The sequence below is a fragment of the Wolffia australiana genome, chromosome 2 (assembly GCF_029677425.1).
Source record: "Wolffia australiana isolate 7733 chromosome 2, ASM2967742v1".
Taxonomy (NCBI): Eukaryota; Viridiplantae; Streptophyta; class Magnoliopsida; order Alismatales; family Araceae; genus Wolffia; species Wolffia australiana.
Window position 1 is genome coordinate 21,639,818 of NC_135836.1, and position 23,603 is coordinate 21,663,420.

Below are 23,603 nucleotides of genomic sequence, written 5' to 3' on the forward strand. Positions count from 1 at the left end.
GCATCGCGCCGCAATGAGTCTCTCTGCCACATGGATTCCCACGCCCGCCGTTGCTTGGTGTTGCACCAGGCCATTCGCCTATACAAGCACACGAGGTCAGTACAATTCTCAGAGCATCGTGCCTGGTCTTCTATCACCCTCGCCGTGTCACCTAGAAGCCTGAATTTTGTTGACCTACCCAATTGCATGTACATTGTAGTACTGCGTTGTGGGTGATCAGCTATCTCGCCATTGCATAACAAGTCGCGCTTGCACATACACTCCACCTAGATCATTTTCACCCATTTAGTTACATTCCCAGGGAATTACCCGTCTGAAGACGACACTGTCGACGTTAGGCATCATCTTGGTATCAGAGCATCGTCTCAATACCCATCCGAACGACGACACCGTCGACACCCGTTATCTATAACATAAGAAAAATGACAAAAACATGAGTTGAAAAATATATACGTCACATTTATCTTATCACCACATGCCTACTTGACCGAGTGATGATTTTTCTTCATACATCTCGATCTAAAACTCACTTCTTCAATCCTTCACTCTTGGAATGGAAGAATTGACAAATATTGAATGGGAAGATCACACTACAAATCAAAATCAGAAACAAAATCCAGTTGTGCATTTTTTAACAAAGATGCATGGCTTTATTGATAGATCCAAGATATGGATGGATAGAGGAAGCAAATATGCAACTACCTGAAATTGTTTCGAGATCATTAGGTATGATTGTTTGAATTTGGAGGAATCTGAGCCATCAGATTTTTTCTCTCCTCCGAGTCAAATGGGGAATTGTCATCATTCGGCCCGCTGGATTCTAGGAGTGGAGAGCTCAAAAGATTCATTAAAAATATATTTTTTGACCTGTAAATTTTATTTATGAATATAACATCAGAAAATTCCATAAGAATACTAGAAAATCTGTAAAATGAGAATACCATCTGTGAAATATAAAAAACTCCTAAAATATGTATATAAATCTAATTAAATATTTATTACTTTTACAATTATTTTATTTCCGAAACTGCTGACGAGAAGTATTTTTAAATATCATAAAGTTAAGAAAATTGAAATTAGTTCTAAAAGTCAATGGACCATTTTAAGCTTTAATAACAAAGGTCCATGATCTTTTAAATGAAAATATGCACATATAACATGATATTAAAATAAAAAATAGCGTGATATTTTATGATTCTGAGAGAGGTTTGGCTCTAGCCATGATCAATTATTAGAATGAATGATGCAGATCGAAATCAAATGAAAGATAATAATGACCCTGCACTGTGTTGAATCAGTAAACGGGTCGATTAATATTATTTTTAGGCTGATATTAGTTGTTGTTTTAATGAGACATAGGAAATAAAATTTATAGTTCACATTGAGCACTTGATACAAAGTATCATAGTAAGGCCTCGATCAATAAAGTGGGAGGTTTATCACTACAGCAATGTATTGGAGAATAAACCATTTCATGGCCCAATCAAATCAACGAGGACAGATTTTCCCTGAATCCCTCGCAATCATGTATCTTTGTCCCTATACTATGATGTCACACGGTCAAATCTGGAGCTAGGACTCTTCGCTCGGAATTGACGTGTGCCGACCTCAGTGCTTGGGCAAAACACTGAGCAGCCTTGATCTCTTGCAGCGGAAGCACTTGGGATTGCTTAAGATCGCAGGTTAGAGGAGTGGTTGGTGCTAGGCGCCGTCAGTGAATATGGTCATTGCATTAATATAATCAAGAGTACATCGTAGTTTACATGGGTGAAGACGAGGGGTGTTACAAGGAACGAGACGAGGCGCCTTGTGCCGAGGTAATGTCGCCACACCGCCTCAGGGCCACCGCTCTGCGCGCGCGCCCCCAGTACACAAGCACGTCGGGCGGGGCGCCGTGCGCCCGCGGGCCTGGCGATCACACACACCACCCCTGCCTTGACGATCCCACATGCCACCGACACCCATGTAGAAACTTTAGCGACAGTCTGCGCGACGCCGCCGCATTCGACGCCCTCGAGCTGGGCGCTGCGCGCCCAGCACTACCCGTAGGTGCGTTGCGCGCCCGCTGTGCCGTCTCGGCGCTCTCTGTGTGCTACTTGCCTTAGTCTCCTGGCGGGATGTCTCCCTATCGCGCGCCCCGCACACGCAATGCGCGCGCTGCCCACGCGACCGCTGTGTGGCAACCCGCACAACTCCGCGCGCTGCACCCGCGGCATGCTGCCCAGCCTGCGCGTCCCGCACCCGCGCGCAGCACTTCCCGCTCCCGCGCGCAGCGCTCGGCGCTGGCGCGTGGCGCTGGCGCCCGTGCGTGGCGCTTGGCTTTGGCGCGCGGCGCTTGGAGCGCGCACGCACACGCCGATCAGCCCGCGCGCCCAGCACACGCGGACCGTACCTGATCCGTCCCGCTCTGGACGTGGACGGGCACGTGCGCAGTCTGCCGTGAGTCACCACCGACAGTGGCAATGGCCTAATAGATCAGGTGTTTGGGCATCGCTACCCATTTGACTCAGTACTTAAGACTTCATGAGTCGAACATGCGGACAAACCTTCCCAATAAGCACGCAGGTCTCTGGGCAAGGAATGCCGCCTAATTAGGGGCCTAACATATGAGCAAAGAGGAAATGTAATAGTCGTCTTTGACCTTTGCCTACAATATTAATTTACCGGGAATACACAAGTTGGATAAATATCAACATAAGTGTCCTACTTTCACGTGATTCATTACACCATTCAACAATTTTGAGCCGAATTGCTTGTACGCCTACTGGTATAATCACAACATCGATCCCAGCGAGAAGACAGTTGCATTCTCATTCTGTCGCTGTTACCTTCCACGTTGATTTTAGTGCCGGATTTTAGTACCAGTGAGAAACTCCGACATAAACAATAAGAGGCACAGAGAAATAATTCACAATAAGAGGTCGGCGACGTTGGCGCTGAACTCGGTCATGAGATCTTCAGATAGCGCCATCCCGATTTCAAGTCCTCTCCCAGCCTCTCCCCACTCGGCAACGGACACGGCGCTCGTGCTCTCAATGGAGATGATCTCGACCTTGCGCGGGCGGCCCCAGCCGAAGTCCACCTGGTACATGCCCAGCCACGGCGACCCAGCCACAGTGAGGAGGCCCACGGGCTCTCTCGCCAGTAACGCGCCGATACAGTCCACAGAGATTTTCTCCGGCTCCTTCCACTTGAGCCCTTCCACGCTGGACCACACCTCCTTCGACGCCTCGACCCATCCATCCTCCCCGGCCAGCTTACCAGCGCTGCAACCCCCCGTTGTTATCCCGAGACAGTTGCCGAAGTACGCCGCCGGCAGCGGCGGCGCGAGCCGAGCCCTGGCGTCGAACACGAACCCGAACGTCGCGGTGGCGCCGCCGGAGGCCCTTTTGGCCTTCACCAGGCACGCCAGTACCACGCCGAACACCAAAGCGAAGGAGGAACACTCCGAAGATCCCGTCTTGCGACGATAATCCTCTCTCAGCTTCTCAATCTGCTCGCGGCTGAAGGAGAAGGTAGCGCGGACAGCGCGCTTCTCGTCCTGAGCCTCCAGCGGAACGGCGTTCTTCCCCTCTTGCGCGTTCGGCGGACCGCGTTGCACGATCTTCTCCATAAGCTGCCGGATGGTCGGCCCCCAGCCGTTGGGATCCGCGAGAAGAAGGGCGCGATCGTAGGACGGTGGCGGTACCCACCCGGCAGAGTTGGCTCCGATATCGCGTCGGCAGAGCGCCGCCCAGGTCTTGAGGAAGAGCGCCGTCGTGGCGCCGTCGGCGATGGCGTGGGAGATGACGATTCCGAGGGCCGCGCCGGCGCCGGGGAAGAGCGTGAGCTGCAGCGCCAGAAGCGGAGAGTCCGGCGTGAGACGCGGCAGGAGAGGACGGAAGCGATCGCACTTCCGGGGGTGGTTCCCGCACAGGTCGGAGAAGTCGTCGACGCTCTCGGCCAGGACGAAGGAGACGGAGTCGAGATCGCTGCAGCGGAACTCGTTAGAAACGAGGTGCAGTCTCCCCGCGAGAGGGCGGAACTCGCCCAGAGCGCGGGAGAGGGAGGCCTTGAATGGGCCGAGCTTCTCTCTCAGAAACTCTTCCACTGAGCAGGACAGGTCGTAGAAGAAGACCCTCTCTACGGCGCCGAAGTGAATGAAGATGGAGTCAAAGTAGGTGAGCGGGAGGCTGTCTTTGTATGGGAAGTCGGGTGATGGCGAGACTTTGCATTGCTCCAGGACGACGGTTGGTGGAGGTTCTTGGGATGCCGTCGACATGGTTGCGGTAGATCTGTTGGGCTTGGATCTCGGTTCCACTGTCTTATAAAGAAGCAGCCGCGTAGTGCGAGATAGCCGAAGAGGTCCAGGCCCTTCAATGGTTATTATTATGCTTGTTCTGCTTCGGTCGGACAGCCTTGAATGTCGGTAGCTAGATCTGCGCCATGTGGTAGCTAGATCTGCGCAGTCCCTCTCTTGCAAGCCAAAAGAACAAATAAGTAGGTCTGTTTTAACGGAAGTGGGGTGATGGCGAGATCCAGCACCGCTTCAGGGCGGCCGTTGAGGGAGACTCTTGGGATACCGTCGGTTTGGAGATGGTCTAGAATTTCGGTGGCGAGTCAGGAAGGAAAGGCCAGATAGGCCCACGTCAAGCTGGGTCTCGATGAACACCTACGGCTGGATTCATTGATTGTTCTTCTCTCCTAATCGCACCGACAATTGTCGGAAAATGCCGATGTTTATAATACTCTTCTTACGAAGAATAACACTGAGGAAAAAGTGTAAGCACAAAAGGCTCTCAAGGAACGATCTGCAGCACGCCTAGCACTCAAGGACAAGAGGAGAACCAAAAACAGAAGCACTAGAAGAAGAGAAGGAACACACCGAGTTCACGCACTCTTCCAAACAGCGCCCACAAGTCGGGCATTTAAACAAACAGAAATGTAAAAATAGCAGTTGTAACCGTCGGGCCCCACTTTCCTCCATCGTGGCTTCATGGATGCCGTTATAACTCGATAGATCCTACGGCTACGATTTAACTCCTGCACCTAAACAAAACAAACCGTTAGATGATGATCCAACGGTGAGGATCACTCCTTTCAAAAAGATAGTCGAAGGGAATGTATATTGAAAATAATCGGAGAATTTTACGAAAGACAATAGGTGCAGTTAAGATTTCGATAAATTAGCGGAAATCAAATTTGATGCAGACGATGTGAGACAGAAAAAGGAGGGGAAGACAGTCGGTCCAGATTGACGTCGTAATCTCAATTGCGTATGTCACATCTCAGAGAGTTTTGCAGCGGAATTTTTTCAACTTTTTTGTGGATAGATTCTTTTCATCTTCCCATACCATCATTCATCCATGGACGACGAGTGGACAGTAATGAAGGCATCATCCACACGTCGATGGCCATGATTGGCAGTTGAAGTTTGGCGTCACGTGCTGGTCCAAAGCCCACTTCAGGATGACGGCCTTGTAAATCGATCTTTAATGAAGCTTACAAGTGTTGCGATCATCCCCCTCCCTCCCAATGTCCACCTATATGTCTCACATTTTCTTTATCTGTGTTATTTTATCGAAACCTTAACTGAATCAATTAAAACTTGTAAACTTGAGTTATTCTTCGATTATTCTGGATTTACATACCCTTTTGACCATAAACTTGAGTTATCATGGAGCCTCTGTCTGTCTCCCCGATACTCAATCCCATTGTCTCCCGCACCAACTTTATGAGCTTTATTCAGCATCTTGTCCCCCTTAAAATATTTTGTCCAACAACCCAAACTCTTGAAACACCCTTCTCTGTTTGCAGTCATCGTTCCATCTCACCCCTCTTGTCGGTTTCATCCGTTTGTTGCTTACGCATCTTCTGGTCCTACTTTTGCTTTTTGGCTTAACGGGATCTACCTACTTAACTTATGTTTCCCTTTTTTAGCTTCCTCCTGAATATCTCGTCATCTTGTATATGCTATTCGCAACCCAAATTTACCTCTTTGTCTGAAGCCTCCCAAAAGCCCTGTGCGGATCCCCTTCAAGAATTTGAAATAAAACCTCTGTTGGAACCTAGCTCTCTCACTTCAGCAACTCACACAAAGAAGGGAAGGACAAGCACTCACTCCCTTGATCTCACACAGAGAAAAAGGTTTTGAGCCCTCAGTCTCTTGATCTCACACAGAGAAACAAGATGCAAGAACACTTTGAGAGAGAAAGGAACCTTGATGCACACAGCATACTTCAACAATGGAACACCTACATATTTATAGGCACTCCCTCATAACTGCCTATAGATCTAAACTCAGCACAGCCACACACCTGTCCATGTACTTGGTCTTCCAAGGAACCCAGTCTTCTGCTCTCCTTGAACTCAGCTCCTGCCTCCACATCACCCTAAACCATGCTGACTTATTCTTTGTTGACTTATTCAAAAACACCAACTCCTAAATTAACTAAGTCAAGATTAACTTCCCCAACACTCCCCCTTAATCTTGACACTCTTCATTCTCATAGCCACCTTGAGTGATCTTCTTTGATGGCCTACAAGAGAGCGGATACATGTTCATGTCCTGTATCCATCAGATTGGCCCGTTCGTCCTCCTCATCCTCGTCGTCATCACTTAGACAGTCTGCTGCATAATGTCCATATCGATGACAATTATAGCACTTTACCTTTGACTTATGACGGGGCTTGTAGTCATCATCTTTGCCTCATCCATTGCTTCCACGACCTCGATCTCTTCCTCGACCATTGCCTCCCAGAATGAGCGTTCTATTTTTTGTCCTTTTGTCCATGATAATTTCTCAATTGTTTGTTCTCCCTTTTTCTTGCACATAAATTAGCTTTTTCGAATAGAGGATATTTAAATATTCTATTTGGGGATGAAATTCTGCTGCACATTCACATGCATGAAAGCTTGTTCTGTTTTCAACACTTCAAATTATCCAAAACTCTCCTCTCATAATCTCATTTATTAATTCTTTTGTTATTAAAATGCTCATTTTATAAAATTTGGTCTTGTAGACAGTTTAAACACCGTTGTCACAATTGTTTTAAAGGGTAAAGACACATTTTGGATATTGGATTGCAGTTTCGGACAATATCTTAATGTCACAATATAAAGTTGCAACATAAATTTATGAAATTTTTCAGAAACTCTCTTAGAAATTTACATCCCATGATAACCTAGTCAACCCTTTCTTGTGAAAAAATCAAGCCGTAAATATTGATATGAAATCATTATTTCGAACTTTAGTAAAATTTCTGCACTAGAAATCACTATCGTTAGTATTATAATTTGAAATTTACCATGAAAAAATGTCATTGTTTGGAAAAGTGACTCAAAGGTTTAACATAAAAGCATCAGCTGGCGTTTATGTTTTTATATTGTGGATGAGTTAGGAACGTTTTTATATTGATAAATTCATTTTAGTGGGGATTTAAAGCCATTTAAGTTTCACATATGTACATAATAATAATCAAGAGATGTAAATAACATAGCAATATATCTACTAATCAAATCAATTGTTATCCTATTTTAGATTATAGTTTAGTCATTATAAAATGAGTTTAATGATCATAAACTAAAAATTTGTCTTATTGCCGCTCAAAACCCAAAAAATCTTGCTCAAATCTCAACCTTTTAAGATTCCCTTCCAAGGCAAAGCCTTTGTTACAATCCTATTTTTCTTCTTCCCCTGATCATGAGTTGATGCACATCTTAGTTCAATAAAAACTCCAGATGTTGGCTTTCAATCAAGCACAAGAAGTATTCAATTAGTGAAATTCTTTAACAGGTTTTAAATATTTTGAATAAATTGAGAAGTTAACCATTCGATGGGAAGTGAAAGGCTTATATTGTGCGTGTTCATGAGCATATTGCGCCATTGTGATGTTGTATGTGTATGCAATGCACACCCTCCTCAACAAATAATAAGACATGGGGTTTGTCCTGCCTTGCAACCAACTTGGACAGACTGAAGTCCCATTCAACCCTATGATTTACAATCGAACGGCCCAATCCTGTCATCCAAAATCCGTCAATCTTCTCCACTTAGTTAATGACATATTTATTACATCATAAATCCACATTTTAATGATATAAATGCTGGGAAATTTTGGATTTGTTCTAAACTTATGATAAATGTTTAGAGAGTGCAATGTAAAAATATATTTCCATATTTCTATCTGTACATTGACTTCCCTACATATAAGTTTATTTTATGGACCCATTCATCTATGTCACCATATTTTGAATTATTTATTTAAACTCTTTGTGAGATTAAGAAATTGAGTTAAAAATGTTGCTACTTGGAGATTAAAAAATATTTATATATTTTAATTTACTTAGAGAATTAAATGATTAATGATAGAATTTTCAGATGAAAATAAGTCTCCTAGGTTAAATTTAAAAAAATATAGCTTTAATAAGAGTTTATGATAGTTGAAGTGGATAAGGTGTGAGCTGGGAGGGGAGGTGTATTAGGTCCTTAAAAGTTTATCCACTATAATATAGTCAACTAAGTGAAATATGTTTTACCTATCTAGGAAAGGAGATAGAAGATAGGGATGACTCAGTGATAATCTCAATTTTAGGGTTAAAATTCGCCGTTGGTGATTGAGATTATTCAATAAAATATATTTGACCTTACTTGAAAATACTTAGTTAGTGATGAGTACGGATCGTCTCCACAGGGAACGATGATTAAGGAATTAATTTCTTAAACTAGTGATGATCAATGAGCGGTCGACAAAAACATAATTCAAGGATATGAGCGAGTGATATCGATTAAGTACTTAATTTATATGTAAAGTTAACTAAAATAAAAGAGTAAGTGATTGTGACGGACACGATAATGAACAATTATATGAATGAGGATAGTGGTTTGATATGGAGTGGTACGATGGCAAGGATGGAGAGAAGAGAGAATGGGAACGTATGAAGTGATAAATGAAACGGTGATAATAAAAACTAGAACTATGATAGCGATGATGTTGGGAGAGAAACAACATAAGGCGAAGACACTTACCTTAGATCCTTACGTTCCGCCAGGATCACGGCGATTTGCGAGTGCCGGTAAGCTCCCCCTCTTCTCTTTTGTCTCTTCCCACACACCCAAGACACCAAGAACACTCTTGATGGATCTCAAAACTCACTCTCTTTCAATCAGCCCACAAAAGTGGGAAGCAAGTTCAAGATGGTTTTTACAATGATCTAGGCCTCTATTTATAGATTAGAGGCTATAGATAGAAAGAGGAAGGGAAGATGAAAAGTTATGGCCGTTGGAAGTTGAAGCAATCCTAGCCTTTAATTTCTTCTCTCTCCTCATCAATGTCATCAGTTTTTGCCTGTTAAGAAGTCAAAGCACTTGGTATTCTGTGGCTTTTCGTATTCCGTGGCTTTTCATATTTCATGCCTTTTTGTATTCCGTGGCTTTTCATATTCCATGGCTTTTCGTATTCCGTGGCTTTTCGTATTCGCGACTTTTCATATTCCGTGCCACATGTACATGTTAAAAGGACAAAAAACAAAGAAAAAATCTCTTTCTCAACGCTGATGTGGCGGTGCATCACACTATGCCATAAAAAAAACCAAAATACTTAAAATTTCATATTAAATCAAATAAAAGCCCACAAAATACGTATAAATATATATTTTGAATCAGAAAAATCATATCTTTCCAAATTTAATATCCAAAAATTCCATAAAAATCATATTCTTTCTCAAAAAATTATATTCTTTTAGAATATACTATAAGAAAAATCCTAAAAATATAGAAAATTCAGAAATTTGTTCTAAAAATAGATTTAATCATTTTAAGCTTGATAACATGTACATATGAGTAATTTAATGCATAAATACGCATAAATATAATAATATTAGGCACTAAAAGTGCATGTTATCACTCAGTTAATTTTTTTATACAGCTTAGGCTCGTCCTTAATGCTGTCTAGGGTTATGCAGCCCCAGTTGATGATGAACCCAGACCAGGTTTATGTGAATGCCGCACAGGCAAAACACTTGGCAAAAGAGCATAAAAATCATATCAATGAAAAACATTTGGCAAAAGCTTTGTTGTCCTTAATCCTCAAAGTCTTCCATAGAGTGACAATGTTTAATCCCCTTCAACTTGGCCTCTAGAGCGTTTTCTTCAACCCCCCAAAACCGTCACCTAGTATTCACAAAGTCTATTAGGATACACTTTAATTTTAAATATTTAATTAATAAAATAATAAAAATGATAATTTCAAAAAAATGTATCATCATGTATATTGAATAAGAAATAAACATTGAAGTTATTGCAATGACAAATGCATTAAGATTTAATCAAGCATAACAATATACCTTGCTGTGACGTATCTCCTAATTTTTTATTCTCTTCTCGTTACATCTATCTGCTTTTTTATTTGTTTTAGATTGAAATCTTTCTCAAGATGATCCAGTTCACCACGAGTTGGAGACGTGAAAATCAAGTGCCTTTGTTAGAGTCCACATCAGGTTGTTTCTTGATATTTCCTCCTCTTTCTTGTTAGAGTCCACATGGATACACTATCCAAAAAATTATGATACAATAAATAATAAGCAAAAAGTGATTTCATGATCTTCCTTATGATTTTTTAAAAATCGTCCCGCAAGTTGGCTACTTCTTTTTCTCTGTGATTTAATAAAGCCACATTTTCCCCCTGTTACATCTTTGATATTACATCAAATGACTTGATTATAATCATTATGATTTTTAATCTTAAAAAATAAACTATTAATTCATAGTGATATTGTAATTCATAGAGAAACATTATGTTTCACAGGCCAAATGCTGTCTGTTCTCAGAACTGTTTGATTAGTGACACATGAATGAATGTTTGATGTTTATAAAGAAGTTAAAAAATATACACAATAATGAGTGAGCTATGATGAGATCAAAATACAATGATTAGTTATCTTTATACACAAATCCTACTATTCCTATTCATATGATATTCAAAGACTTCAAAATATCCAAAAGAATATCACTAAATACATATGTTTCTATGATGAGTATGGTTGATATCTTACCAAGTTGTGAGCATATACTAAAGATAAATTGGTCTGATCTTTAGGGAAGGAGTCCATTAAATTGTTGTATGAATTTTATATCAACCAATTTGCTTCACATCATAGTTTTTTTGTAAGTGGTCTCTGCCATGGGACATTAAGGACATTATGTGGATATACTATTGTTTTTTGAATATAGTTAATGAGTCCATTATCCTCAGATACCATAATAGTTTAGCTTATATGCATCAAGAAGTCAATGAGAATAATTGAGTGGTGAAGGTGTGACCCCTTGCACTTGATATATGAGGAAACATACTTCGAGGAAGATGATGCAAAGGTAGTAGAAACATGTGGAGTTTTCTAATGATTTTAGAATACATATGTCATAAATGGAACGATTGATTATGGTTTGATATTATTATTCTAAAGTCATTATAATAGTGTTGCCCAGATGAAGGATTATCTGTCAATGGTAACTGGTGGAAGTAAAGTTGTATGAAAAGGTTTATTAATTCCTTTATAACTTCTAGAGCACAAGGTCTGACATGGTACCTCACATGTCGTAACACAACCTATCAAATGGTGTAATGTATTTAATTAATTATATAATCCAGTAAAGATTTAGTTTCCTTTTAGATTTGTTAACTACACTAGTACATCAGCCTAAAGTGTGACACACCAAAGTCTTGGGGATTTTCTGAAAAAAAGCACTTTAAATGCAGAACCCCTAAAGTCCTTCGCGAAACAACACTTGCAAAGTTTCCCTATGACACATTGTTTTCTTCTCTTTTTGGGTGCTCTACCAGCTTCGAATAATTGGAGAAGTAAGAAGATCTTCACAGATATCCAAAAACATTTCTAAGAAGATAATGATGAGAACACTGAAGGCCATGGACACCTCTCAAGGGCAAACAACTATATAACTTGAGAAGACTCATTCAAGGATTTTTTTCATTACAGATAAGGAATGGCGTTTTTGGTTTTGGTAAAAATTTTAAGCAAAACATAAGACTAAACCAACATTTTGGTACAATCAGAAGTTAAGTGAGGATTTAAAAAAATCCTCACTTAACTTACAGATTCAGTGTCTGAAGTTAGTTGGTTAAAACCTACAGATTCAGTGTCTGGTGTGTAAAAAATAAAATATAAACTAGAAAAACTCAAAAAATAGGCCAAAAATATTTCATAAATAAATTAAGTAATCAAAATTTATAGGTAAATGTACCATTTTTGTCAAGGACTCACTACATATATACCAATATATATACATGTATTTAAATTTATATTTTTATTGAGATTTCAATTTGTGTCTTTATTTGTATTTACATACATATTTTTGATTGCATCATACTTTCATTTATATATATATATATATCCGCGACAATTTTTATATCTTAAATTATATTTTATTTAATTGTGTAGTTGTATATATTAATATTTTTTATTTTTTATTTCAAAAAATATGAATTAGCCTAGTGTTAATAGGATTCAGCTTCACATAAGTTGTCTGAGTTTAAAGCCAAGCTCTTGTATATGTGTGTATGCACTTATACTTTTCTCCTGTCAGACTTTGGTCCGATTCTCAATTTTTGGCCAACCCACAAATTCTAAACTGATGGTATCTATTTTGTTTGATTTAATCAAAGTTCAGAAAAAATTTCAAACCCTAATAATAGATCTGACTTCCCATCAGGTGATTTAATCATTGACATTATAGGTTTTTCTTTCCAACGGTTCATTTTTTTTGTTCTATTATACTGCAAGAATATGATTTAAAAAAAAATCACGACTACAACACAAAGGTTCCACAAATTTTTTTGAAGAAAAAATATTTTATTTTAAAATTATATTTTTATAGAAGTTTCTTAGTTTGAAGGATTATGGAAAGTTAAATTAACAGAGATTAAATGTCATAATCACCTCAATGCTACATATGTCAAAGTATATTTTCAGGTTATTATCTTCGTAGCCTAATATACATGAAATCTAAATTATGGTCCATATTTATTCATGAGAATTAGAAATAAGAGACTAACTTTAATGCGATTGATAACCTCATGGATAAACATTCTATGTCTACTTTTTACTGTTTCCTCTCCACTGTGGAGCCCTTGAGTCGGCTTGGTTTTTTTCTCTTTTCTTAGAGCACCAATATCACAAGTAGGTTCACTCACTAGATTTGTTTTTATTTCATATTTTCATGAAGCATATATACTTTCATGAGGTGTGGAATTTTCACAAATGTTGGATATTTTGTAGTATACCCCTGGGAGAGAAAGAAATGGGATGGGGGATTAAAAATCTGCAAAAAAAATCAAAAGTTTGATAAGAATTTTACAAAGTTATTTCTTGTGTTCTTGATGTAGTGTGCTGATGTGGCCTAATTCTAAGCAACATACCTCATAATCTTACTCAGGTCCAAATTGAATCAAGCCGGCCAACTCATGCCCATCAGTGCAGTCTGTTCGATAGTCTGTTGGCCACTTTTGTAATCTGCTTCTGTGGTTCGGTCTGGATGACAACCCACTACGTCAAGTCTGGTGGCTCATTAGCATGCAACAATGATCAACTCACCTGGTGATGTTAAGCTCTCTCCGTGACCTGATACACAGATTCAATAAACTCATGAATCTTGATATAAATGGACCTTTAAAATACATATTCTCACTCAACCAAATTGTTTATTTTCAAAACTAATGCCAATGTTCCTAAATCAAAAATAAATAGCTCAGAGAAAAGGGGTAGAATAATTTGGGCTTCATTTTCATGTATAATATTATCTTCTCAATCATCTAAAAATTCTGTAAAGTAAAACAGCATGTTTATGCATTGATAATATAAATATGTAAATTTTAATGATAACATGCACTATTTCAATAAACTCAACTGAAAAATGTGACATGAAAATGCATTTGGTATGCATGTCGTCACCTCCCACAATCAATGAACACATATATTTACCTCCAAATATTGCAATATTCCACAATGATGTGTAGTGTTTAAAATATTCTATATTTTGGAAATACACACTTATCGTGTGATTTATAATTACTATTATGCATAATATCTCCTACCTGCTCTTCTTCTTTGGATGACATCTTTTTATAACCAATAAGAAACATCGGTTGACACAATTCAAACATATACACTTAGGATGATGTTAATCTCTTATTATAAAAACAAGACGATTGACCCCATTATAAGCATCTACTGCCTGTATCCTAGTACCATTTCCATGGAAATATGATGCAAGTTGTTTCCATAGCATTAAGTTCCAAGTATACGATTGAAATCTTAAGATTGGGCTGTTAGTAGGCTCAGTTCTCTATAACCAGATCAGTAATTATTCTAGTCCACTGTCCCAGCATTGATAGGGTATAAGATTGATAGCATAAACTTAGAAGGTAAAACCTTCCAATTATAACATTGAAAATGTATATTCCATGTCACCAACTTCCAAGCACAAGATTGAAAACTTTAGATTGGGCTCTTTTGTAGGCTCAGTTCTCTTAACCAGAGATCAGTACTTTATTATGGCCCTCTTTTCCAGCATGGACGGAGTACAAGATTGAAAACTTTGGAGGTAAAGACTTCCAATTATAAGATTCAAAAAGTATATTCCATGTCATCAAATTCCAAGTGTAAGAGAGAAAAAAATATGTTCCATTTCAGAAACTTTCAACTATAAGATTGAAAACCTTAGATTGCGCAGTTTTTGTTTGCACGTCTTTTTATCCAAATCGTACTTATTCTGGCTCTCTGCAACTTAAACTTAGAAGGTGAAATCTCCTAGTGTAACATTGAAAATATATATTTCATGTCAGAAACTTAAAAGGTAAAAGACTTCCAAGTATAAAATTGAAAAAATATATTCAATGTCACCAACTTTCAGGTATAAGATTGAAAACTTTATATTGGGCTATTTTTGTAGGCCCAGTTCTCTTAACCAGATCAGTACTTATTTCGGTACTCTGTCCCTTTATCGACAGAGGGGAGTCTCAGTCGGAAGGATGAAGATCATGGTAGCCATCAAGCGCGTCGTCGACTACGCCGTCAAAGTCCGAGTGAAGGCCGACAAGGTATTCAGCACAGGATTTCCTCCTGTTCTTCATGATGTCTTCCCCATCTCGTGTTTGATCCAGCCGTTCTTCTCGATAGACAGGTGTAGAGACGAACAATGTAAAGATGTCGATGAATCCATTCTGTGAAATCGCACTCGAAGAAGCTTTGCGAATCAGGGAGTCGGGGGCCGCCTCGGAGGTCGTGGCTGTCTCGATCGGGCCCCAGCAATGCACGGACACCCTCCGTACTGCCCTCGCCATGGGCGCTGACCGAGCGGTCCATGTCAGCGTCGACGGGGGGGTGCCATTGTACCCTCTTTCCGTGGCCAAGATGCTGCGAGTCCTCGTGGAGGAGGAGAAACCTGGCCTCTTGATCTTGGGCAAACAAGTTTGTGGTTTTTAATTTGCTTTTTTTTGCGAATTTCGTTGTTCTTCTTCAAATCTGTGCAATTTATTCTATTTTTCTTTGAATCGTTAGGCTATTGATGATGACTGCAACCAGACGGGACAAATGGTAGCAGGGTTGCTTCGCTGGCCTCAGGGAACGTTTGCCTCCAAGGTGATTTCATTGGAGATCTTTGAATTCTTGATAGTGATAAATTGTTTCGCGCCAATCTCGTGAAAAAGTATTCATTGCTATCGAATATTCTTCTCTTCGACTAGTAATCTCAATCTATGATGAATGGAATTTGGCCATTTATCGTCCGCAGACTTTTTCAATCATGTACTGATTTGATTCAATCTTTGACATTTGCTTGCCATCCAAGGCATTTCTTTTTTCTTTGAAAAACCATTTCAGACCTGGCTGATCTCCGATACCGGATTAAAGTCAACCTGTGAACCGATTCACGTTTGGATTGTTGTGGTTCATAGATTTGGGGGCAGATGAAAGCTTTCATAGTTTTAAAGGAGACCCGTGATAAAGTATCTATTAATAATATTTTTCCCATTTATGTTTTTTTTACCATTCCTGTACAGCCTTGGTGTCATGCATGCCAAATTTTTATGATTGAGAAAATTATGGTCTTACTTTTTGTGTCTACTTCTTGATTAGAGCCATGTTCTTCTGATTTTCATGATTCCATTTTTCTATGATTTTTTCTTAAAGAATTGCGTCAGGTGTATATTCTTCTTCCGCTTTAAGATGACGTAGATTGCTTCTTCAGGTTGTACTTGACAAAGAGAAACAGACGGTAACAGTGGAGAGGGAGGTAGATGGCGGGCTTGAGACTCTCTGCCTCGACTTGCCTGCCGTAATCACGTAATAAATAGACTTTGATTCTTTAAATCAATATTAATGCTGATATTTTCTCATCTTCTCCTAGTTAGTTATGCAGTTCTTTTGTAAATATTTTGCAGCACGGATCTGAGGCTCAATCAACCGAGATATGCAACCCTCCCCAATATAATGAAAGCTAAATCAAAGCAGATAAAGAAGATCACTCTGGGTGAGCTGAAGGTTGAGACAGAGTCAGGCATCGAAGTCGTCCAGGTGTCTGAGCCTCCCAGGAGGAAGGCTGGGGTTATCCTCTCCTCTGTGGATGAACTGCTAGATAAGCTGAGGAAGGAGGCTCATGTCATCTGACTGGAAGTAGACTCTGCACATATAGAGATATCGTGATGTCCATCGTCATCAGGCTTTGAAAAAGGGTTCATACCTTGCTTGCTATGAGACAAAAATTGGTCTTGAAATGAATGTCCATAAATGCAAGAAATGTCTGTTAAGACCCAATAGTATGCACTTGAAATGATTCCTGAATTTGAAAGAAACAGAGGTTCATAATGCCCAAGAGTACTTCGAAGGATGGCGAGAGGGGACCACCATCCTGGAAATAACATCCTGCCCTCCCCATAGACAATATTATCCTTATGGGCACCATTACAGGACTTGAGAAGCACTTTCAAATATCTGTTTCCTAAAATACTAAGGATTTCAGCAAACTCTGTGCAAAAGATATCTTGGAATATGCTCTTCAGTTTCCTCAGCAAGCTCTTATAGTGGGAACATCACTGGTGCTGGAGCATTTATCATGGGAGGAACTACATAATTGGACTATTTTGACTGCACACATGGATTTTATAAACGAAGAACTATTTTACCTAAATCAATCAGTAAACACGAGTTTCTAGGACACACATTGGGAAGATGTCACTTAACAATTCCATTTCTACCTCACATGATGAAGGTTACTAAATCTACTATCATTCATCCCCAGCAATTGCATCACAAGTTACATGATAAAATACCTACTGTAGAAAGATGACAGGGCTCTTAGTTTAGAATTTCATATGGATTTCTTGCACTTACGTGTAAGGAGAAAGTCGTGATCAACCTATAACACTATGAATTCAATATTTTGCAATGATTAGAGGGTATTTCCAATACAGAGAGTTCAAATTTCTCAGAAAATTCCATACAGAATCATCTTAAAATAAGACATGTAGAGAATTCACAACATGGATATTTTATTTCTGAATGCATAATTGTAGCTTACACAATGAAATATACCGCACCTTCCGCCAGAATTTTTAAAAATTCCTGTATGAAGAGTCTCAAGCTAGATATCGAAGGCACTACCACAATCCAAAGACTGGCAAGCCAAGAGAAGATATGAGTTCTTGCACTCTTGAAGAAACTCACTTAGCGACCATGAAACTGTCTTGAATTAATAACTCCTAAAATTTATGAAAAGTCTAAAATCATGAGAAGTTATGAGGTTTTTTCCTTCTGATTTGGACATACAATGAGAAGATGAGATATCTATCTCTCAATTGGAATATATATGAGGAGGCTGACCTGAGATTGACTTTATATGTTTATATCAACTGATCCTTTTTATTCTACCTATTTACATTTATTTGATATAAGTATTTAGTTCAATACCGTTATGTGAATGAAGGACCAACATAGTATTTAATTATAGTTTTACTAATCACCTAATCTAATATGAAGCGGGTTTTGTCCTCTGTGTTCCACAATTAAACAACTAGAGATTCACCAAATTATTAATAATATGCCTTTATGTTATTATATGTCTATTAGTTTCATATTATCTGATGCATGTATTTATGATCAAACATGCATGCTAGCATTGGGTTTATTCAGTAACAAGGCATCAATATTTGGGCTTTATCCTTATTTCATCATAAAGTATATGCATATTTTGACTAGTCCCATTTGAATGTATAGAATGGTGAATGTTTATTTATAACTATATTCTGAAATTTTTACATGTTCAGGACTATTTTACTAAGTAGACTGAAAAATGATGATGGGTGAGGGCCGATGAATAAAATTTGAATTTGGCCCACTTGAGAGCTGGAGCAGGGGCATCATTGGCCAATGACCGAATTGGCCACCCCAAGTATATTCCAATAAAACTTTATACTACTGACAAAAACTGGAGGAGTTTTTGCCCACAAATCTTCATCCATGACCTCCAATTCCACTTCATAATTATATAAATGGTTGAATCAAAGGCCAATGGAATGATCAATGAAGATAGTATCGTATGTGGAAGAACAATATCCAAAATTATTTATCCAAAAATCTGAGGCCTTGAATGAATGATATTTAATTGCAGTTATCTTTGGTTGGTCCTCCTCAATCTTGGCCCCTCATTTCATCTCGTAATAGTTATTCAAGGGTGCCAAATCTGGTTGAAGATTTGCAGAAAAAATAGGAGAGAGAAAATCCAGAGCACAAAATCGCGCCAGTAAAATGAGGAAGTTAAAATATTTTTTACGTGGGATTTATTTATATTCATCTCTTCTTCTCTCCTAACTTTGGGCGACAATCAATATTTTTTTGCCAGAGTAAAATCATTGACATATTCAATTAGAGGCATGCAATTTAAATTTTGAAGGGCATATGATGTCTATATAATGCAATTAACCTACTTATTTCATAATATATGATGAATAAATTCCATTTCATGCATTAATTCGCATAGTATGTAAACTTTCCTATTTTTTCTGAATTTAGGATGATTAGGACAATGAATCTGATCTAAACATGATAAGTACAAAAATTGTTGCTTGTTAAAAAGAAACAAAGAAAAAAATGTTGTGGCCTTGAAGGAGCCTGCTAGGCCCCTACTACAACCACAACTGCAGCTGCAGCTGCAGCCCGACGGCTAAGGGCCACAACAATTTTAACATGACAAGCCGAACGATCTAAACATGATAAGTCCAAAAATTGTTGATTGTTAAAAAGAAAGAAAGAAAAAAATACTGTGGCCTTGAAGGAGCCTGCCAGACCCCTACTGAAGCCACAATTGCAGCTACAGCCTGACGGCTAAGGGCCACGTGTGATATAATATGTAAGCACGAACCGCGACAGGTAACCAGTGCAGGCACATGCATGAAGCTCTTCTTTTTCTTTCTTTTTAATTCAAATATAATGTGGCTTTGACTATTATATACTAGTGATAGTTAACTCTTTTGATATGGATTAACAACTGAAGCCTTGAGAAAGGTTCGGGCTGGGGGTGGGCAGAGATAACATGTATTCACCAGGCCCACGAGCCATTATGAGAGTAAGTCATAGAGGAGGCTAATTTCAGGCTTTGCATTGACCCAGCCCGAAGCCCATGTCAGAATGGGCTTTTCGTAAAGAGAATGTTTTAGTGTTGACCATTTATCTTCTTTAAGTAGATCAAATGGTCATGTTCAATTTCCATTTCCTTAATATCTCTTTATCTCTATTTTAGGGGATGACTGGGCGGCAAGCGCTGACGTGGACCAATGAAGATGGACAAGCTGGAGACAAAGGTTGACTGGACCTTGCTGACTGGGAGTGGACCGCTGGAACTTTAGGGGGTCCATGGCTAGGATTTAATCATAGCCGTTCAACCCCTCGTTGTTATCTTCACCGCCGGTGACCAAATTTCAATGACAAGGAGGTGAATTTCCACCCAATCGCCATTGAAACATAGTGGGGAATGGTACCATATCAACAAGGGACACCTTTGGAGCCTTCCCATCCTATAAAACCCAAATATTTATGCTCCAAACATCATCTTTCTCACTGAATTTGAATCTGAATGTTGAAATTTAAAATGGGGAAAATCCTCCGTAACTTGTCATTTTCTGTTGGTTCTTTTGGTTGGCAGTCATGACGGGCCCGTGACATGATGAGAGATTGGTGAGAGAGTTAGAGACGAGGCAAAACATCATGAGTGACTTACCTGGAAGAAGACTCGGCCAGAAGAGGCTCTGCAGTTGTCGGTAACCCCAAGCAGAAGAGTGTTCTGGTAAGTCAACAAATATGAGATAGCATAGTTAACAAATTATTAAAATTCTAATTCAACTTAGGAGATTAGTACACAATATAATTAGCCCAAATTTTTGTAATTTCAGTAAAAACATATTTTTTGTATACATTTTATCGAATAGCTCATCCTCATTGCTGTCAAATCAGATTTCATTGATTTTTCTTAAACATTTAAAATCCAATAAAAAATCTTTAGAAAAATAACTAACAACTACTGAGTTATACACATCTCATCTTGTTTGCTTCCTAGATATAAAATATGCCTAAAATCATTTGAGTTTCTTATAAAGACACCATATAATCACTCTCCTTCAGTCAGTCATTTCGTCGAATATTTCATATTCACAATCTTTTAAAAAGGTTTATTCAGAATTTTGTACTCCAAATCAACTTCTAAAAATCCAATAAAATTACCTTAATTCTATAACCGACATATAATATTCAAATGCAATTTTTCATCTTCAAATAAATCAATAGAGTAAATTTTCTTTAGAAAGCCCACTATAAATTATTTCTCCCTTGGGCATTTCTACAAATACCTAGTGGTGTTTTTTTATTCTCCTCCATTGCTGCTTTATTTACTTTGTTTATTGCTAATTCTCATCACCCTAAATACCTTTTAAAATTACACTTAACCACCTTCAGAGATATCTTCCCATATTTTCCTATCTGGAATTTGAATATCAATAATCATAAAATTGCTTATGATTATTATTATTATCCTGAAAATTCTTATCCCTGTCTTCTAACTCATTAGTTAGTTCTGTTTCTAAAAGCCAATCCATGAGGAGGAAACCTTACTCTCTGTTATACATCTTTGAGTGAGATTACATATTCATAAATCTTATTTGATAGAAGTGAATTGATAACAACTGCATTAACGTACCCATTTTTTCTTTATCAATCATCTCATCAGATCTTTCATTTATTAGTTTCTATTTTGAATGAATTCCCCTCGAATGTTCTTCTCTGAAAGAAGGGAGAGATTTGAAAAAAAGGCAAAGCTGAAATGTATAAGTGAAAATTTGGAAACTTGATCTTCATGCATAAATGCTTAACCAAATCATTTTCATCAACTTCATCCTAAATCTCCTTATTTAAATTTTGGGTTTCTCAAAGAAGCAGTACCTTAAAATCCGAGTAATAATCAAGTGTTGAATACTTCACTAATTAAATGATTCAACAACCAACACTTTTTGGTTGCCAATCAGATTGAAAATTGATTGTGACCATATATCAAGTCCACACTATAATATGGACACGTATGACAGAAATGAGTATCAAGGTAAGAACTTCAATTGCAATACAAGTTAGAAGGAAGCACATGGAAAAAATATAATATTTTAAATGTATGAATAAATGAGTATAGTCACCAATGTTAATCGATTTCAGCCTGCGGCTTGAGTTCTTTGGAAAGACCTAAACTCAAAATATCTTCGTAAAATAAAAAATGTTATTTATTTTAATGTCAGTTGTGATTTCAACTTGTTCTTTCATGCATTATCTTACTATGATTCTTAATTTCACGACAAATATTACAAATAATTATTCATTAAATGATATGCCTGCACGAATGTCTTGAAATTAATCGATTGAAATGCACATTGTTTTGGTCACAACTGAAGTAAAAGTACATCCATGCTGTTTGTTTATCACTGAAAATGAAAATTAAGCTAGAAGTTGAGCGACATTGTTAACCTAAAAAGAATATATTTGAGAGTAAAAAATATTTTAGCTACTCCAACATGCTTCCCTCAGGGCCTTGCAATTTCCTAGATTAACGAGTGCATCAATGTCTCTGTGGTCTTTTAAATTTACAGACAGTTGTAGTTTCTTTCTACTCTCAAGTATTTTTCCTACAATCCTTTTTATTTACTTGATATTTATATAAAAAATATATCTATGGTCTCTAAGCAGTTCTAGATCTGACATTAATTTATGTCCTATTTAATCAAATGCAAGATGTGTGATAGTGGTTTCCAAGAGTGTTGAAATAATTTGTTGAATTAAAATTTTATTGCACATAGAAACCATTAATCAAATAATAATTTGTGTGACTATTTATGTGTCATACTAAGTCTAATTATATTTATGCTTGTTTCTGCATCCCCCTGTCTACAAAGTCTCTTCTTAATTTTTTTATATTCATTTTTTGGCATCTCCCTATTTATAAGTGATGGCGCAGCACCACCGGACACCGTAGAGCCATCACGCGATGAGCCACCGTCGTCACGGAGCCTGCCACCGTCGTCACCGAGCCTGCCACCGACGCGTGTCCAGCCGACACGACGAGCCGTAGCAGCGACGCGCGACCCCGAGTTCAGATACTCGGCATGATGCGCGCGCCACCACCATCGGATCGCTTACCTTTTGCCATCATTTTCATCTTTCATCTTTTCTTTCATTTTGTCTTTGTAAGGAGGGGAAGAACCCATATGAGGATTCCTTCCCCTCCCAAGTACTCTAGTGGGCCTTGACAGGCCTTTCTTTTCCCTATTTTTATTTTTGTTTTGTTTTGTTCAAAGGGGGGCTCATGTCTTCCTCCCTACATGAGGGGGGGCGCCCCCCCAAAACTACTCTTGAATTTTAAGTTATGATATGTTGAGAATTTGAAGAGTCACGTTCGTGAGAAGAGGAAGAAGGAGAAGAAGGAAGAAGAAGAAGAAGGAAGAAGGAGGAAGAAGAAAAAGAGGAAGGAGAAAAGGGAGAAGAAGAAGGAAGAAGAGAAAGGGAAGGTGCTGCCCGTCCCTGCCACCGCTCGCCGCCCAGCTGCCACCGTCCGCGCCTTCCCCCACCGCTCCGGCTGCCGATCGCGCCCGTCACCGCCATTCCCGCCGCCGTTTACCGCCCGACTGCCGCCGCCCTGCCCCTTGCTGTCTTCTTCCCTCGACCACTTCCCCCGTCTCTACCATCTACAACCCTACCGCCGCCCCATCTGCGTTCCCGGTCACCACGACCGACTGGGCCGCCCTCCTCCAGCGCCACCGTCTGTCTTGTCGACCCAGTCCCTCCACCGGTCTCCCTCCATCTCCTCTCCACCGTTCCTTCCTGCCGCCCCATCCTACTCAACCGTTCGCGGCCCCTTTTCTGCTGCCGACCGCGCGCCACTCTCGTGCGCCCCAACCACGCTGGTGGACTGTCCCGCGCGCGGCAACGTGAGCCGCAAACCGCGCTCGCTGCGCACGTCGCGTGAGCGCCCCGCCATACGCCCCCCCCCCCCCATCTGCGGTCATTCCTCTGCGTGTCGCATGCC

The 23,603-nt window shown here is 39.4% G+C and overlaps 2 protein-coding genes across 3 annotated transcripts; one reads left to right on the forward strand and one right to left on the reverse strand.

The window, feature by feature from the left end:
- Positions 1-2,765: 2,765 nt before the first annotated feature.
- Positions 2,766-4,333, reverse strand: LOC144700087 (phenolic glucoside malonyltransferase 1-like). The gene has a single exon (XM_078571480.1). The coding sequence runs from the start codon at positions 4,259-4,261 to the stop codon at positions 2,909-2,911; it is 1,353 nt and encodes a 450-aa protein (XP_078427606.1). The 5' UTR covers positions 4,262-4,333; the 3' UTR covers positions 2,766-2,908.
- Positions 4,334-14,977: 10,644 nt separating this feature from the next.
- ETFBETA (electron transfer flavoprotein beta) lies at positions 14,978-16,794 on the forward strand. 2 transcript variants are annotated; one of them, XM_078571481.1, is made up of 5 exons: positions 14,978-15,093; positions 15,173-15,463; positions 15,554-15,634; positions 16,242-16,336; positions 16,435-16,794. In XM_078571481.1, the coding sequence occupies exons 1-5, from the start codon at positions 15,025-15,027 to the stop codon at positions 16,658-16,660; spliced, it is 762 nt and encodes a 253-aa protein (XP_078427607.1). In that variant the 5' UTR covers positions 14,978-15,024; the 3' UTR covers positions 16,661-16,794. The 2 variants fall into 2 exon arrangements, with proteins under 2 accessions (XP_078427607.1, XP_078427608.1); XM_078571482.1 differs by having other exon boundaries at positions 14,998-15,093; positions 15,177-15,463.
- Positions 16,795-23,603: the final 6,809 nt, after the last annotated feature.

Excerpts from the sequence above, each read along its gene's own strand:
- LOC144700087 (XM_078571480.1), bottom strand. The coding sequence starts at position 4,261 with ATGTCGACGGCATCCCAAGAACCTCCACCAACCGTCGTCCTGGAGCAA.
- ETFBETA (XM_078571481.1), top strand. The coding sequence starts at position 15,025 with ATGAAGATCATGGTAGCCATCAAGCGCGTCGTCGACTACGCCGTCAAA. Across the intron at positions 15,464-15,553 it reads TCTTGATCTTGGGCAAACAA|GCTATTGATGATGACTGCAA; the intron begins GTTTGTGGTTTT and ends TTGAATCGTTAG. Across the intron at positions 15,635-16,241 it reads AGGGAACGTTTGCCTCCAAG|GTTGTACTTGACAAAGAGAA; the intron begins GTGATTTCATTG and ends TTGCTTCTTCAG.